This window comes from Thermobia domestica, chromosome 18, assembly GCF_964235325.1.
Source record: "Thermobia domestica chromosome 18, izTheDome1.hap1.1, whole genome shotgun sequence".
Classification (NCBI taxonomy): Eukaryota; Metazoa; Arthropoda; class Insecta; order Zygentoma; family Lepismatidae; genus Thermobia; species Thermobia domestica.
Genome location: NC_137471.1, coordinates 51,936,039 through 51,949,742, shown reverse-complemented (window position 1 = coordinate 51,949,742; position 13,704 = coordinate 51,936,039). Strand labels below are relative to the sequence as shown.

Here is a 13,704-nt window from a genome sequence, read left to right as displayed (position 1 = left end):
ACAAACCTGCCAGTAACAGTCATCGTATATTGTGGGAAAATGGTTTTGCAACGTCACTACTCTGGTCACTGTGTCAACAAACAAGTTCCTAGTCCGCTTCCATGAGTGCACGAATTCAGTTTCGTGAACTGGATAAAGATAAGACAAACTGATGCTAGTATTTGAATATGTCACTATTCTGCATATCATTATCCACAAATATCTTGAAGGGTTTATCATAAGCAGACAACTGATCATTTACAAAATCCACATTTTTCTGCATTTCACTTACGCGTTTGCAATCAACTCATAAATTCAGTAGGGTTACTGACGTTGCGTTCTTTACTTATCGTTGTGTTTCTATGGTCAGGAAATACTAACCACTGTGTGCGCATCAGCGCTTCTAATAAGATCCTGAAACCTCTCAATCCTTGTGAGTAGTGCGTGTCACTTTGAATACTCAATATAACATGTGGTTCAAATAGAGATGCAAAAAAGCCGGCTTTCTTGATTTTTTTTTTACAAAACCGTTTTTTTTTTGTAAAAACTGAAATTTTCGCTTTTTTTTCCATTTTCATTTTTTTTTTTAAAAATCTAAATATCTTTCTCATAGCATACTCTATAGTTAAATAAGATGTCATGACCTAAATGCCATATTTCGCTCTGGAATTCACCATCATTTTAACTTCTGAGTTATCGATATTTTTTTCCTTTACATCATTTCATTTTTAGTCATCTGTGTTTCATTTCTTAGTACTCTTAGCTTCTAGCACATAAGTTAAACTTACGTTTTTCAATATATTCGTCAGAATGTACTTCCACATTTCTGTTATACTGTAGCTGTGCATTGATTTAGCAATAATCTTCGGATACAAGCTTGAATACCATTTTATACAAATAATCAGTAGCGGACTTAGAAAAGCATTTTGGGAGTGGTTTCTCTGATTAATGTTTGTTTTTTCTAAAAATCCCTAATTTTTATTTGAGAGGAGTGTGAAGTTTATGGGTACAGGCATAACTAATTTTTCCTTTTCGTTTGTATATTCAGCAATAATTTTTGGATACAACCGTAAAAACGATTTTATACTGATAATAAACGGCAGATTTAGAAAAGTATTTTGGGAGGGGTTTTTCTTATTAATATTTAGTTTTAGTTTTTTTTCTAAAATTTCCTAATTTTTATTTGAGGGAAGCTTGAAGTTTATGAGTAAAGGCATAACAAATGTTTCGTTTGTTGTAGAAATTGCGCAATTTCGGGGAACAGGCTTCAGTCCGAAAGACCCCTTCCCCCACCTTAACCTTCTTCGCAAAAAAACAATAAGAAAGGAAGTTGGCTAGGACTCTCAGTGCACGCACTCTCTCTACATTCACAGATGGAATTAAGAAAAACTTTGCCAGAATGGTCAAATGCGGGATTGAATCCTGAACTTTCCGATAGAAGCGCAAAAGCTAACCACTTACTTACGTTTGTTGTGCAATGTGCTTGACTTAAATGTATTCCGTAGTTTCTTTATTATTATTATTATTATTATTATTATTATTATTATTATTATTATTATTATTATTATTTAAGGAAGAGTTCCATAATGAAATGTTAAATTTCTCTTGCTAAAAATTCAGAAACCTTCACGACTGGGTAAACCATGATAATGGTTATATATTCTAGAGCCTTGGAAACCACACGCTGAGATGAACAGTCTATTACGCATATGATCCATGAACAGAAAATTCGGTACGTGTTTGGTCAACTTTTGGGAATATCCACACTAAAGCGCGAAATCGTCTACGCACCGAAAGAGTGGAGAAACTAGTAGCAATAAGATGCAACTTGAAACTTCTGGAAAAATCTTCAAGCTTTACTCGTCCTTTTGAAGCGTTTATTTTCGAAGTTTTACATTGTTACCTGCACAACCACTAATTAAATGAGTTTTTGTGTTGTAGAGAAACGAAACAAAGTCTGCTTTATCAATTTAAGGTAGAATTTTGAAAAAAGGCTAAAATTTCCCAAGCAAAAATCTGAAGCAGAAAAAACCGAGTTTCTTTTCCAAAAAAGTAGTTTTTTTTTTTTTTTTCGAACCCTTGCATCTTTATGTCCAAATGTTTGTCTCAAAAAATACATTTTCCACACCACTATCAGAAGTTAATGACCGAGACGTGGAGTGGAAAGCTAAAAGCTCCCAACCCTATAAAGATATTTTTAAATTTGTCTGGTAACAACAGCTTATTATTTTTAGCGATTCTATAAACGCCTTCAACATACGAAAGAGGTACACATTGCTGGTCTGTTTGAGCCGAAAACGGAAAGCGTTTGTATGAACTTAATTTTCTTTAATTTTACTCAAATGAAAAATTTTCGTCGGACGTGAAATTTTGCGACGAAGTAGGCATATACAGAGCAACCATATTGGAATCCAAGACCACACCCAAATCATGTAACCAATTTTTTTTTTTGGATAAAGAATTGCACCTCACCCCAAACATGAATCTGAAGTCAAGCAGAGGGTACCTTTCAGAACACGGGACCACAGTACACTACCGTTTGGCTGCCATATCGATAACGCTATTATAAATCAATGTCCAAATTCTATTTCTGTCAGGAGATGCAGGGTTCCCAAAGTAACGTATTACAATACTGGGCATCTTTACAAATGTTTTCCTCTTTATTTGTAAGAGCACTTTGCTTAGTGCAATTTGATTTGTCAAAATCTAACACCTTGGACTACGTAAAATGGTCTACTTCCCTCAATTTTTAAGATGCATGAATAATATAAGTACCGTTGGAAAGGTGACATTCAATTCAATAACGTTTACTTCAAGGTGTTTTTCCCTATCTCTGGCAGTTTCGTACTAATTGCTAAGAAACGAATGTAATGAAGCTGAGATTTTTTTTTTTTTTATAACGATAATAGCAGCCATATTTTAAAATGTCGACAACGTAAAGGAACAATATTAACTCAATCACTTGAAACATCCATTATCTTTAATTTGGCACCAGAATAAGGTTTGTATCTGTTTTGTGATGGGATATTACTGTATAAGCATGAATGGATGTAGTCGCGTGGCCGCCTTATTGGAATCCAAGATGGCGCCCTTATCGACCACACCCAAATCATGTGTCTAAATTTTTTTAAAGTGGACTACCTTAAACATAAATATGGAGTCAAACAAAACAGAGGGGAGCTTTTAGTGCACACGGGAACAGAACAGGCGCCATGATTCAGTTGCTTTCTTGCTCTTCTTCTACTTATAAAAATCTGCCTATGTAGAAATTGCGTGTATAGAAATCCGAAAAATTGCGTTACAATTTAAAGTCACGAACGTTTGCATCTTTGAGTGAAATTATAAATAATTAAATCCCAATTCTTGTCTAGGTTTCCTTCGTCTAAGTTTAACATTTTTTTTCTAATGTGATTCGGACATATTTCTAACGAGTAGGATGACATTCCTGAACAACCTTGACCTTCTCTGAGTTGTGTTTAATTATAGCTAGATGTTTCAATAAGCAGAAACTTCTTAATCCTAAACTTTTGTACGTTTTATATACTCTTATCCTAGTTCTGATGTTCCTCTAAGTCACTCCAATGCGGTAGTTCTTCATTACAAAAGTTCAGGAATCCGCAATTTCTGGATTATCAAAACACACAAAGGTCGGTCAATATTTTTTTTTCCCTTGGTATGTGAGGGTTGAGGTAGAAGGTTGAAACTCACACACTTTATGTTAGTCCTTTTCCATATAGTCATCATGCAAAGTAACATTTCTGCAACCGGTCTTCCAGCTTCCAAATCCTTTTTAGAACATGTCTGAAGAGAAACTTCAGTGTTTCAGCGGCTGTTAGATTTTGGGAAGAAAGAAGAAAAAAAATAACTGCTTCAGGTCAGGAGAATATGGCATATAGGGCAGTAATTGGTAACCTTGGCTTTACACAGCGTTTATTGTTTCATGGGCTTTGTGCGCGGAAGTATTGTCCACTAAGAGATGAATACCTTTATTGAGCATGCCACGGCGGTTTACCTTCGGGTTATCATGATGTTTTTCCACCACTTGCAATATGTACTAGTCACGCTATGGCCATAGGTTAGGTAATCAGTAAGAACAACACTCTTACAATTCCAGAAATCGCTGTATAAGGGCTACCAACTCTCGGCTAGTCCTCCAAACTCAAGCGCTCACTTTCAGACTATATGCGAACACGCCTAATGATTTTACTTGTAGCTGTGATTCCTGAAACGTTTATACTTCCTAGCTTTGTACTCTTCTTTAGAGTCTTGTTCATTGAGGATAAAAACAGGAGGAAAAACAATATAAACAGGAAAATAAGAAGGAGCGGACTCATCGAGAAAAAGCAATGTAAAGAACACCTTCCTCCTGTTTTTATCCTCCATGAACAAGGCTGTAGGAGAGAGCCCAAAGCTAGGAAGCATTAATAAGTTTCACGAATCACAATTACAAGTAAGCAAACTGTCTCGTCCATGTCTTAGTAGCGCTTAATGATGGTAACATGTCACCATAAACAGTTTTCATCTTGTCGTAGATCTCCTTGGCTTTCAATCTCCTTTAGACGTAAAAACTTTTATGACTGCACAATATTTTACTTCTGACACTCTCACTGTTTCCTGATGCCGTATCTTCAACAGTTCTGTAGCTAGAATCATAAAAGGTCATAGTTACATTGGTTATTTCGTACATATCGTTCAACTAGCTAGCTACAACATTTCTATATGAAGGCAAAAACAATATTGACCGACCCTCGTATAAGTATAACGAAACACAACTCAAAGGTAGCCAGAGTTATTAAGGAAACGTCGTCACCAATAGAAAGATGTGTGTTCGCGTTAAACATCGATCGTTAAATTGGACAAGAATTGAAATTTAATTATAAACAGTTTCATTCAGAAACGCAAACCTCTCTGACTTTGCACAAGTGACACAATTTTTCAGATTTCTACATGGACAGATGTGTGAAAGGAGAGGAGAAAAAAGAAACAAACAATTGAAGTGAAGTGATTTAAATTGTATGAAACGTATATAAAGAGTAATATCGTAGATTGTTTTTGTATAGGTACAAATAAGTTGTAAGTTAGTATGTGGTTCTTGATTACCAACATTTCAATAACGTAGTTTTTTTTTTTAATAAAAAAGAAAAAAAACTAATGTTAAAAGCATAAAGTACTTGTTAAGCCAAAGCTCGTCATTAGTCTCTAGCTGTCGAAGGCAACAGGATTGGTTGCTGAAATCATACAGGAATATAGTAATCCTATTAGGATTTCCACGGTATATTGTAGATGATGGTAGTTACTCTTAACGAACTGTGCAAATTATATCCGTATTATATACATAAAAATATTACTTTACCCAATTACAGGAGCTAATGAAAAACAGAACTTCCATTAGATTAAATGCAAATACTTAAAGTACACTAACGTTGAATTATTAATGGTACATAGAAACATGTAAGGATATTTGGCATTCTAATTCGTAAATAATTATTTTTCATTCTTTCTTTTTGTTTCAGACTCCATATGAAAATAGAATGTATAGTTTAAAAATAGAATGTGGACAGAGGTATCCAGATGATCCACCAGGCGTGAAATTTATTTCTAGGATTAATATGAATTGTGTAAACAACTCTACAGGTGTGGTAAGTTATTGGTTTGCATTACTTACATTTTGTTGGCAGTTTCATTATATGAACTGAATTAGGATCAATACATCAATGATGACGATAGAAAGTAAAAATGTTGGTTCACAGCATTAGATTTATATTGTGTTCTAAGGGTTTGAATCCCAGCCATTTTAAGAGCAGAAAAGAAGGTATTACATGTCAAACAATTTGGAGCCATGAACATTGTTTTTAAGCTGAGTTAGCGAAGAATGTCATAACTGTGGGACGTAAAACTCAAAGATTTCATTTTTTAGCGAAGAATGTACAGAAAGAAAGAAAAATAGATGCAATAAACTTAGTCGATGCCATATTGTTAACATATTGGAGTTTATCTCTCTTCCCTTGGTCTGCGATATAGTATATATTACTCGTCATAGTCGTGATCGTATACAAAGCTCAACACCATTTAAGTTTTTTTTAAAGCAGTTTTGCTATTTAAAAAAATAACGTACGAGATTCATCCAGAAAGAAACCAAACTTTCGAAGATTTATTTTCTACTAGACGGCTGCACCATGATTTTTGATACATGATGAGTGTGAGTGGACCCTGGCATAATTAGTTTTATCACACTTATTTTCCCCGAGAGGGTTCCCTAGAAGGAGAAAACGCCCCTAGTAACGGCATTCTGATGCTAGCATATAGAATATATATATATATATATATATATATATATATATATATATATATATATATATATATATATATATATATATATATATATAACTAATGATAATGGGTTGATCTTGTTTATTTGAATTGCATAGCAATCCGTTTTCTTTTTCTTTCTAAATACATTTGAACTTTATTTCTAGAATTTTAACTTCATTGTTTATTTTATTATGACTGACTTTTTAAATATGGAACTACAAGATTATTAACTAAGAAAGTAATGGTAGTCGGGAATTTGTGCAGGCGAGTTTGAGCGGAAAGTGTTCTAAAGAATGATAAATGCCTTTTTGTGTTTATCACCATTTAAGATACCTTGAGAAAATACTTCAAGAATTTTGATTAGATCAATATGCAGGATATTATGTTTAAGGATATTGGCAACGATAATGTTTGTATGACGTTTGTGTATAACCAGGAAAAAGAAAAATTAAAATAATTTACACTCTACTAATTAATATTGATTTATTTATTGTTTATTCCAAGTATTTGTGTCCACTGTTGTTATTTACTTGTCGCTATGACAACGAACCGATATTGAGTTCGGTTACTAAATGTTGTGGTATCTCGGTACTTGTTTATTTATGTAAATGATGACATAGTGATTTAGAAGGATATACTACAAGGACCTATGTAAGCTTCCTGGTGTATAATGGAAAATACCAATAATATATCTGACTTTTAAGCTATTCCTGTTAATGGATATTTATTTATGTTGCGAATAGATTAGAATACTGTGCATATTAGTTATTACAAGAGTAGAAATAACGAACTGTGGGCCATATATAGTTATAATCTTGAGTGATTCGCAGAAGGAAAGGAAAAAAAAAATCAGTAAGATAATTTAGGCGAAAAAAGGCATATTGAGTTATTACATATGCATACTTCGTAAAGAAATATAAAACTAAAATATAAATCATTTTATGTGACTCAAACGAGACAAGAGATCTACTGAATCACTTTCGTGCACTTTCATTGAAATGCATATTCTAGGGGGAAAAGAAGATACAAATACTTTCTTACTTTCCTCAAACCTGTTCTCCCCATGGAAAGAACAGACATTTAAGCTAGTTAAACCCTAGGAGCGGGAGAGGGGTCACTCGAACCCAAAATGTAGTTTAAAAAAATACTATCAGCCAATTGTTCTGTTTTTAGTTATTTGTTAGTTACGATTATGTAGATAGTTTGCCATAAAAAAATAGTTCATAAGTTTAAATAATTAAAAAAAAAAAATAGTAGTGGGTCCGAGGAGTCGCTTTCCCTCTTCTCCTTGGAACCTTCATTTGATTTGAAGATTATTAAAAAATTAGTTTAAGTACAGATTATTATCTAGTCAGAAGAGAAAAAGGTATATAATTTTGTCTCCCATGTCTCCGAATAAAATACAGAATGTATCTTGTCGCACTTGCCAAGCAGGAAACAGTTCTGTACTATTGGCGGCAGCTTTGTCTTTCTATGATTTATAGTAGTTGATAAAGAATATTGTAGCTTCCCGTAGAGAAAACAAAGTAAATGTTATATATTTTGTGTACGAATGTACATGACGACTTACGAGTTAAGAAAAGTTAAAAATAACTCCTTTACGTGTAATTGTATACAAATATTAGGAAGTGGGTTCGAGGGCGCGTTTTATAGAGAAGTTTATATGTATGTACGTGAAGACGAAGAGGTTAGGGGAAGACCGTGGAAGTTTCTCTATTGCGGCAAGTGACCTGCCAATAATGGCAGAATACCTATGATGATGATGATGGTGATATATACAGGGCCGTGCCGTGGGGGAAGGGGGCGAGCGGGGCGACGGCCCCGAGCGCCGAAGTAAGGGGGTGAAAAATTCGGGAGAAAAAAGGAAAAAGATATGAAAAATTGTTTGAATATATGTATGGGGGCGCCGTCGTATACTCTCGCCCCGGGCGCTGATTTTCCACGGCACGGCCCTGGATATATATATATAGTGTACATATTAATGTTAGATACTTTATTTTGCAGGTTGATAACAGAGCTGTCCCAGTTTTAGCAAGATGGCAACGAGAATACACAATTAAGACTGTATTGCAGGAGCTACGAAGGCTAATGACATTGAAGGAGAACTTGAAGCTTTCTCAACCCCCTGAAGGAAGTTCCTTCTAGCCACATGTACGGAAAGTGGAGTTCGGTTTCGTGGGGTACACTTACATAACAAGCCCATGAGTTATTGTATCTTCTCGTTCGGAGTACGTGCATTGTACTTTGTTGTAAAAAAAAATCTCTTTAAGAAAATAACTCTCAGTCTATCTAATCTAATCTATCAATCAATAAATTTAAATATTGTTTTTATTACAAACATTTATAGCCCATACTCTGTAAAGCTTGTGAGTGAAAAACCTGCACTTTGTCTCTTGGTTTGACACTGCACTACTCTGACTGGAGAGGTTAGTTATGGGCAGAGGTATGGTGCTTTATATATCAGTTGTGGAAATGAATGCCGTGCAGGAATAGCTTAATCCCAATAAATAAGGTTGCGCGAGAATTTTCATAGTTAAATGAACAAAAAAAGACAAACTAGGCATGCCTTTTTCGAAACAATCCGGGAACTTAGATATCTAATATTTATCTATATCTATATATATAAATAAAGAAAAATATTTAAAAAAGTCATGCAGGTAGGGACTATTTAGTAAACAAAATAAACAAAAAGTAATAGCTCTTAATTGCTAATAGTTGTATTACATGTGTGTATATGGACATATATGTATATACATTATGAAAATAATGTTTCTGACGTTCTGCCTTCCAATATGCTGTCAAGGAACAATGTGAAATTGGGGAGACCTGCATCAGACATTACTTTTGTGTTTGCTATATTTCTTATTTCCATTTGTGACGTTTTTCTTTCCTTTCGTCTGATGAATAACGCATGAAGAAGCACTTCGTCTGCAATCTTAGTTGAAAAATGTTAAAGTGTAAAAGAAGGTACAGAAATTCACTGAAACCGCATTAGTAATTCTTGTACTTTAGGATTTTTCACCTCTGTAAAATATTAAATAACCTGAGCATGCAAATAGAAGTTGCCAAAATCAACTATCATTGTATCAGTTTTTTTTTTCTAAATAATGGAATCAGCCAAGAGAAATGTATGAAGTAATACACACACACATACATGCCAACAATGTAGTTTTTTTCCTTCTAATATAATATGATTTCTGATAGTTTTAACTTTTAAATTTTGGCCTATTTTAAAAAGTCATAGTCTTACTAGTTTCGAAACTCGATAGGCATGGATTCGCACATACAGTGTCTCTTATTAATGCCCTTGTGCAGAAGATGGACTTTCCATCTTCAGACTTTTTTTTTTTTTTTTTTAATCTGTTTAAGAACTTGTTCTTAACTTCGCTTATAAATCTGTATGGTGAAAAGTTGCGAATTTATACACAAAGTTTTTTTTTTTTTTTCTAACCAAAATGTCTGTGTTGTGTGTGATTGTACCGAGTTCACCTACACAGATGTCTTATGTCAGCGTAGAAGAAGTTGTGATTGTTGAGGTGAAAATGCTTGGAAATTATGCTTCAATATTTAATTTACACTTTACGATGAAATGTTACGTTCGATTTTGTAAGCGATTTGAAATTAAAGTTTCTGGTGTATTAGTTTTCATGTCTTCAAGCGCCCACATAAAATAAATATTGCTTTATTTCTTTTTTCTTTTTTTTTTCTTAAATATGTATTAAAGAATGCCATACCTTTCAAAAACAAGATAACAAGTAAGTAATTAGTGCAACGTCTCAAAATGACAAGCCGAACATCTAATTTTTTTTTGCTAATGTTTTCCAATCGATTTAGAAATAATCTGCATATGTAAGTTGGTACTGTATTTTTTTTTTTTTTTTTTTTTTTTTTAATATTCATTCATATGTTACAGCAAATATTGAATGTCCAATTAAGTTATATGAATCAAAAAATCAGTAAAATTCAGCAAATTCGGACATATACTGTAGTAGGATTTTATGCAAAATAAGTTAAATTATGTACTTGCCAGTTATATATATATATACATAATATATAATTCATTATGAATATTTAAATGGTGTTTATAAAATTTTCATCGCTATGCAATATTCCTCCCTCCAGGTTTTTTAAGTAAGACTTAAGTATGAAACTTAGTGAAGTGGTGAAGTACGAGAGATTAAACACAAGAAATGTTAAATGTGTACATATATTTTTTTCTATATCTATTCGCTTTTTTGCAATGAGCTACCATCAAACATATATTGTAGTCATCTGCAATGTATAGTAAAGAAGTTCAGTGTGTGTTAATAGTTCGCAGTAAAATTGAGCTTTACTGCAAGGTCTCTCCTACCAGCTCAGTTGTAATCCATAACTTCACAGAGGCATAATTTTGTCCATATTGGTCCGAAATAAGTTTTTTTGCAAAATGTACATTTGTATGGTCTAAGAGAGAAATATATAAATATAAATCTTGTTATGTTCTTGTACCTAATCTAAAACAAAAACAAATATGCTTAATGTTATTGTTCAAAGAGTTGATGTCCACAAGGAAATAGGCTGGTACAGTTTTGTAGTGATAATGCAGATAGTAAATTGAACTTCTGTTTGGCGTAACAGTCAACTCGTCAAATATTTTGCAATCTATTTAACGTTCTAATACATGTTTCAGATTAATGCTGTAGCTAAATTTAGACTTGCAGACGGGAATCGTTTTCTTTAGATTAATTCAGACGGTTCCAATAATTTGTAATAAATGCTTTTATAATATAGGCACCAACAACAGATATACGTCATTTGAAGAGGTATTTGGTAATACTTAAAAGAACAGCACACTTTTTTTTTTTTTTTTTTAATTGTTCATTTATGTAAACAACAAATGAATACATCATCTTACGACACTGAATAAATGTGATTCGCTGGAATTCTTCTCAAAAGTGAAGAGTTGTATGATCAAGTTAATAGGAAAAATTATTAGTGTAAAAAAAAAAAATTAATTTAAACGGAATATGTCGTCTATGGTGCTTTATTTATTTATTTTCTACGCATATATACATGAAAATGTTCGTCAGCCATGTGTTTAGATCTTGAAAAAATATTAAAACGTATTCTTTATTCGCCGTCTCGAACTGTGATGGTCATGGGATCAGGTGAATATGATCGAGGAATAATGCTCCACTTACGCAGAAGTCCCTCGTAAGTAGTAAAGGATATTTCACACTGTACCGCGCTACTATTGAGATTAATGTAATTGCCAGCGAAAAGTTCATACTTACTTCGACGTGTTGTATCAATAACGTAAATGGTCTTTAAGTACAGATTTCAATAACTTTGGAAGGGTTACTTCCTCTCAACGTCAGGATAAACTGTATTTAGATCTGTTTTCAAAATTGTTGATAGTTATATATATATATATATATATATATATATATATATATATATATAAAATTTTTTTTTTTTCAACCATTAACTGTACTGTTTCGGTGTTCTCTAACTGCCTCAGTAGATCTGGAAATTAAGTGGCAATACAATCTCACTTCTCGAAATTTACTCTTGCACTATTTTGTTTATGTCGAAATGTAAATTCCCTTGCACTAGAATTCTTTTCATTGGATATTGTTTAATGTTGTGAAAAAAGCATACAGGGAAACTTCTCTGAACATCTGTTTAATTTTGTGCTAGTCTGTACAAACTATGTTCAGTTATAACAAGCACTTTCTGAAGATACTGTTATAATCTTAAATCTATGTTAAAAGTTTTATGAACATAGGGTGAAAAATGCGTTGTTTCAAAGTTACGAGGTGACAATATCGAGAAAATTTTAACTTTGAGGCTATCTAGCTCGAAAACTATGAGAGAGATCGAAGGCGGTTAAAGAACTATTAGAGAAGCTAGGAGCTCTATCTAAATACCTATGTTTCAGAGTTGGGTTGTACCGCCACACATGATTTTAGAAAAAGAGGTCTAAGAGCGGAACCTATACCGCGGCTTCCTCTATAAAATCCGTTGCGGTGATACATCTCAACTCTGAAACTTGATTATTTAGATAGACAGTGTACTAGTTCCTCTAATATTTCTTTAACCATCTTCGATATCTTTCATAGGTTTCGAACTAGGCAGCCTCAAAGTTACAATTTTCTCGATTTTGTCATCTCGTAACTTTGAAACCACACATTTTTCGCCCAATTTTGGCTACACAATAAATGAACATCCTGCGTGTTAATTTTCGATGGGTACACAGTTCTTTAACTTGCAGTAATATTATTCAAAACTTGTAAATACTTATATAGATAATAAAGTACTTAACCAACTGATAACGAGGTAGCACTATAACTGCTTTTAAATGTTTCTTAAGACAATTCGTGTTGTTTTTTTATAAATTAGTTAAGTACTTTACATTTTATTATATAAATATTTATATATTTTGAATAATATTACAGCAATTAAATCATCGAGAATTAATGTATAATCAACTTTATAGGGTTAAGATTTTAAGGATATCTTCGGGAAGTGTCTGTTAGAAGGAAGCAAAGTTTGTAAAAACTAGCACAAAATAACATGTGTTTATAAAAGTTATATGCATAAGATTCTCACAGCAATAAGCAATTTTAACTGAAGAATTCTAGTGTAAGGGAATTTACAATTTGATATGAACAAAATAGTGGAAGAGTGAATTATGAGAAGTGAGATGGATTGCTAGTGAGTTTCCCAATCTGTCGAGGAAGATATCAGGGAGCCCCGAAACAATACAGTTAATGGGGTATTAAGTATTAGACGCAGTTAATAAAAGAGGAAGAAATGATGAACATGCGTACCCTTAAATAATTATACTAGCTTGAGTTAAATTATGTGCTACAAGACAGTATTATGTCATTCGTTCAGAGAAAATGATTTAAAACAAGTCTCGATTTTGGAGTATGCTCAGTTATAATATAAAGACATGATGTGAAGAGCATTAAATATACAATTGTTTGTAGTTGATGGTAGTCCAGAATATTCAGGGGTTTCTAAACTTTGATACCATGCCACGCTTCGTTTGTATTTTCCAAGTGACACCCTGAATATATACGTATATGTATACAGTTTTTGAATTGCCGAAATTCGATTTGGTGTCATTTTTCTGTAAAAACTAATTTACAGTACTAGCTACTATGAATTTAAATGTAAAAGTATTTACAAAAATTGCAGAACTGAATTGAGAAGCCATTGATGAGATATACATGTTTTTGTTGTACATAGCATTGTGTGTACAGTTTATTTATAATGGCTGAACATATTGCATTTAATGATTTAACAATTAAGTGAAATTAATTCGTACTTTAAGACCTGTCGAGGAAAATCAAAAGCATTGCATGTAATGTGTGAAGGCTTATTCCCATTATGGTGCTAGTCACGTACTGTGAAAATAATTATTCG

At 33.0% G+C, this 13,704-nt stretch overlaps 1 protein-coding gene across 1 annotated transcript in view; it reads left to right on the top strand.

Annotated features, from left to right (window-relative positions):
* Positions 1 to 13,417, top strand: part of Uev1A (Ubiquitin-conjugating enzyme variant 1A) — a 45,871-nt gene extending 32,454 nt beyond the window's left edge. The window contains exons 3-4 of the mRNA XM_081745962.1: positions 5,493 to 5,618; positions 8,296 to 13,417. Of these exons, the coding sequence (XP_081602088.1) occupies positions 5,493 to 5,618; positions 8,296 to 8,436 (267 nt within the window). The 3' untranslated portion in view covers positions 8,437 to 13,417. The remainder of the gene's footprint in view (positions 1 to 5,492; positions 5,619 to 8,295) is intronic.
* The last annotated feature ends 287 nt before the right edge of the window (positions 13,418 to 13,704 follow it).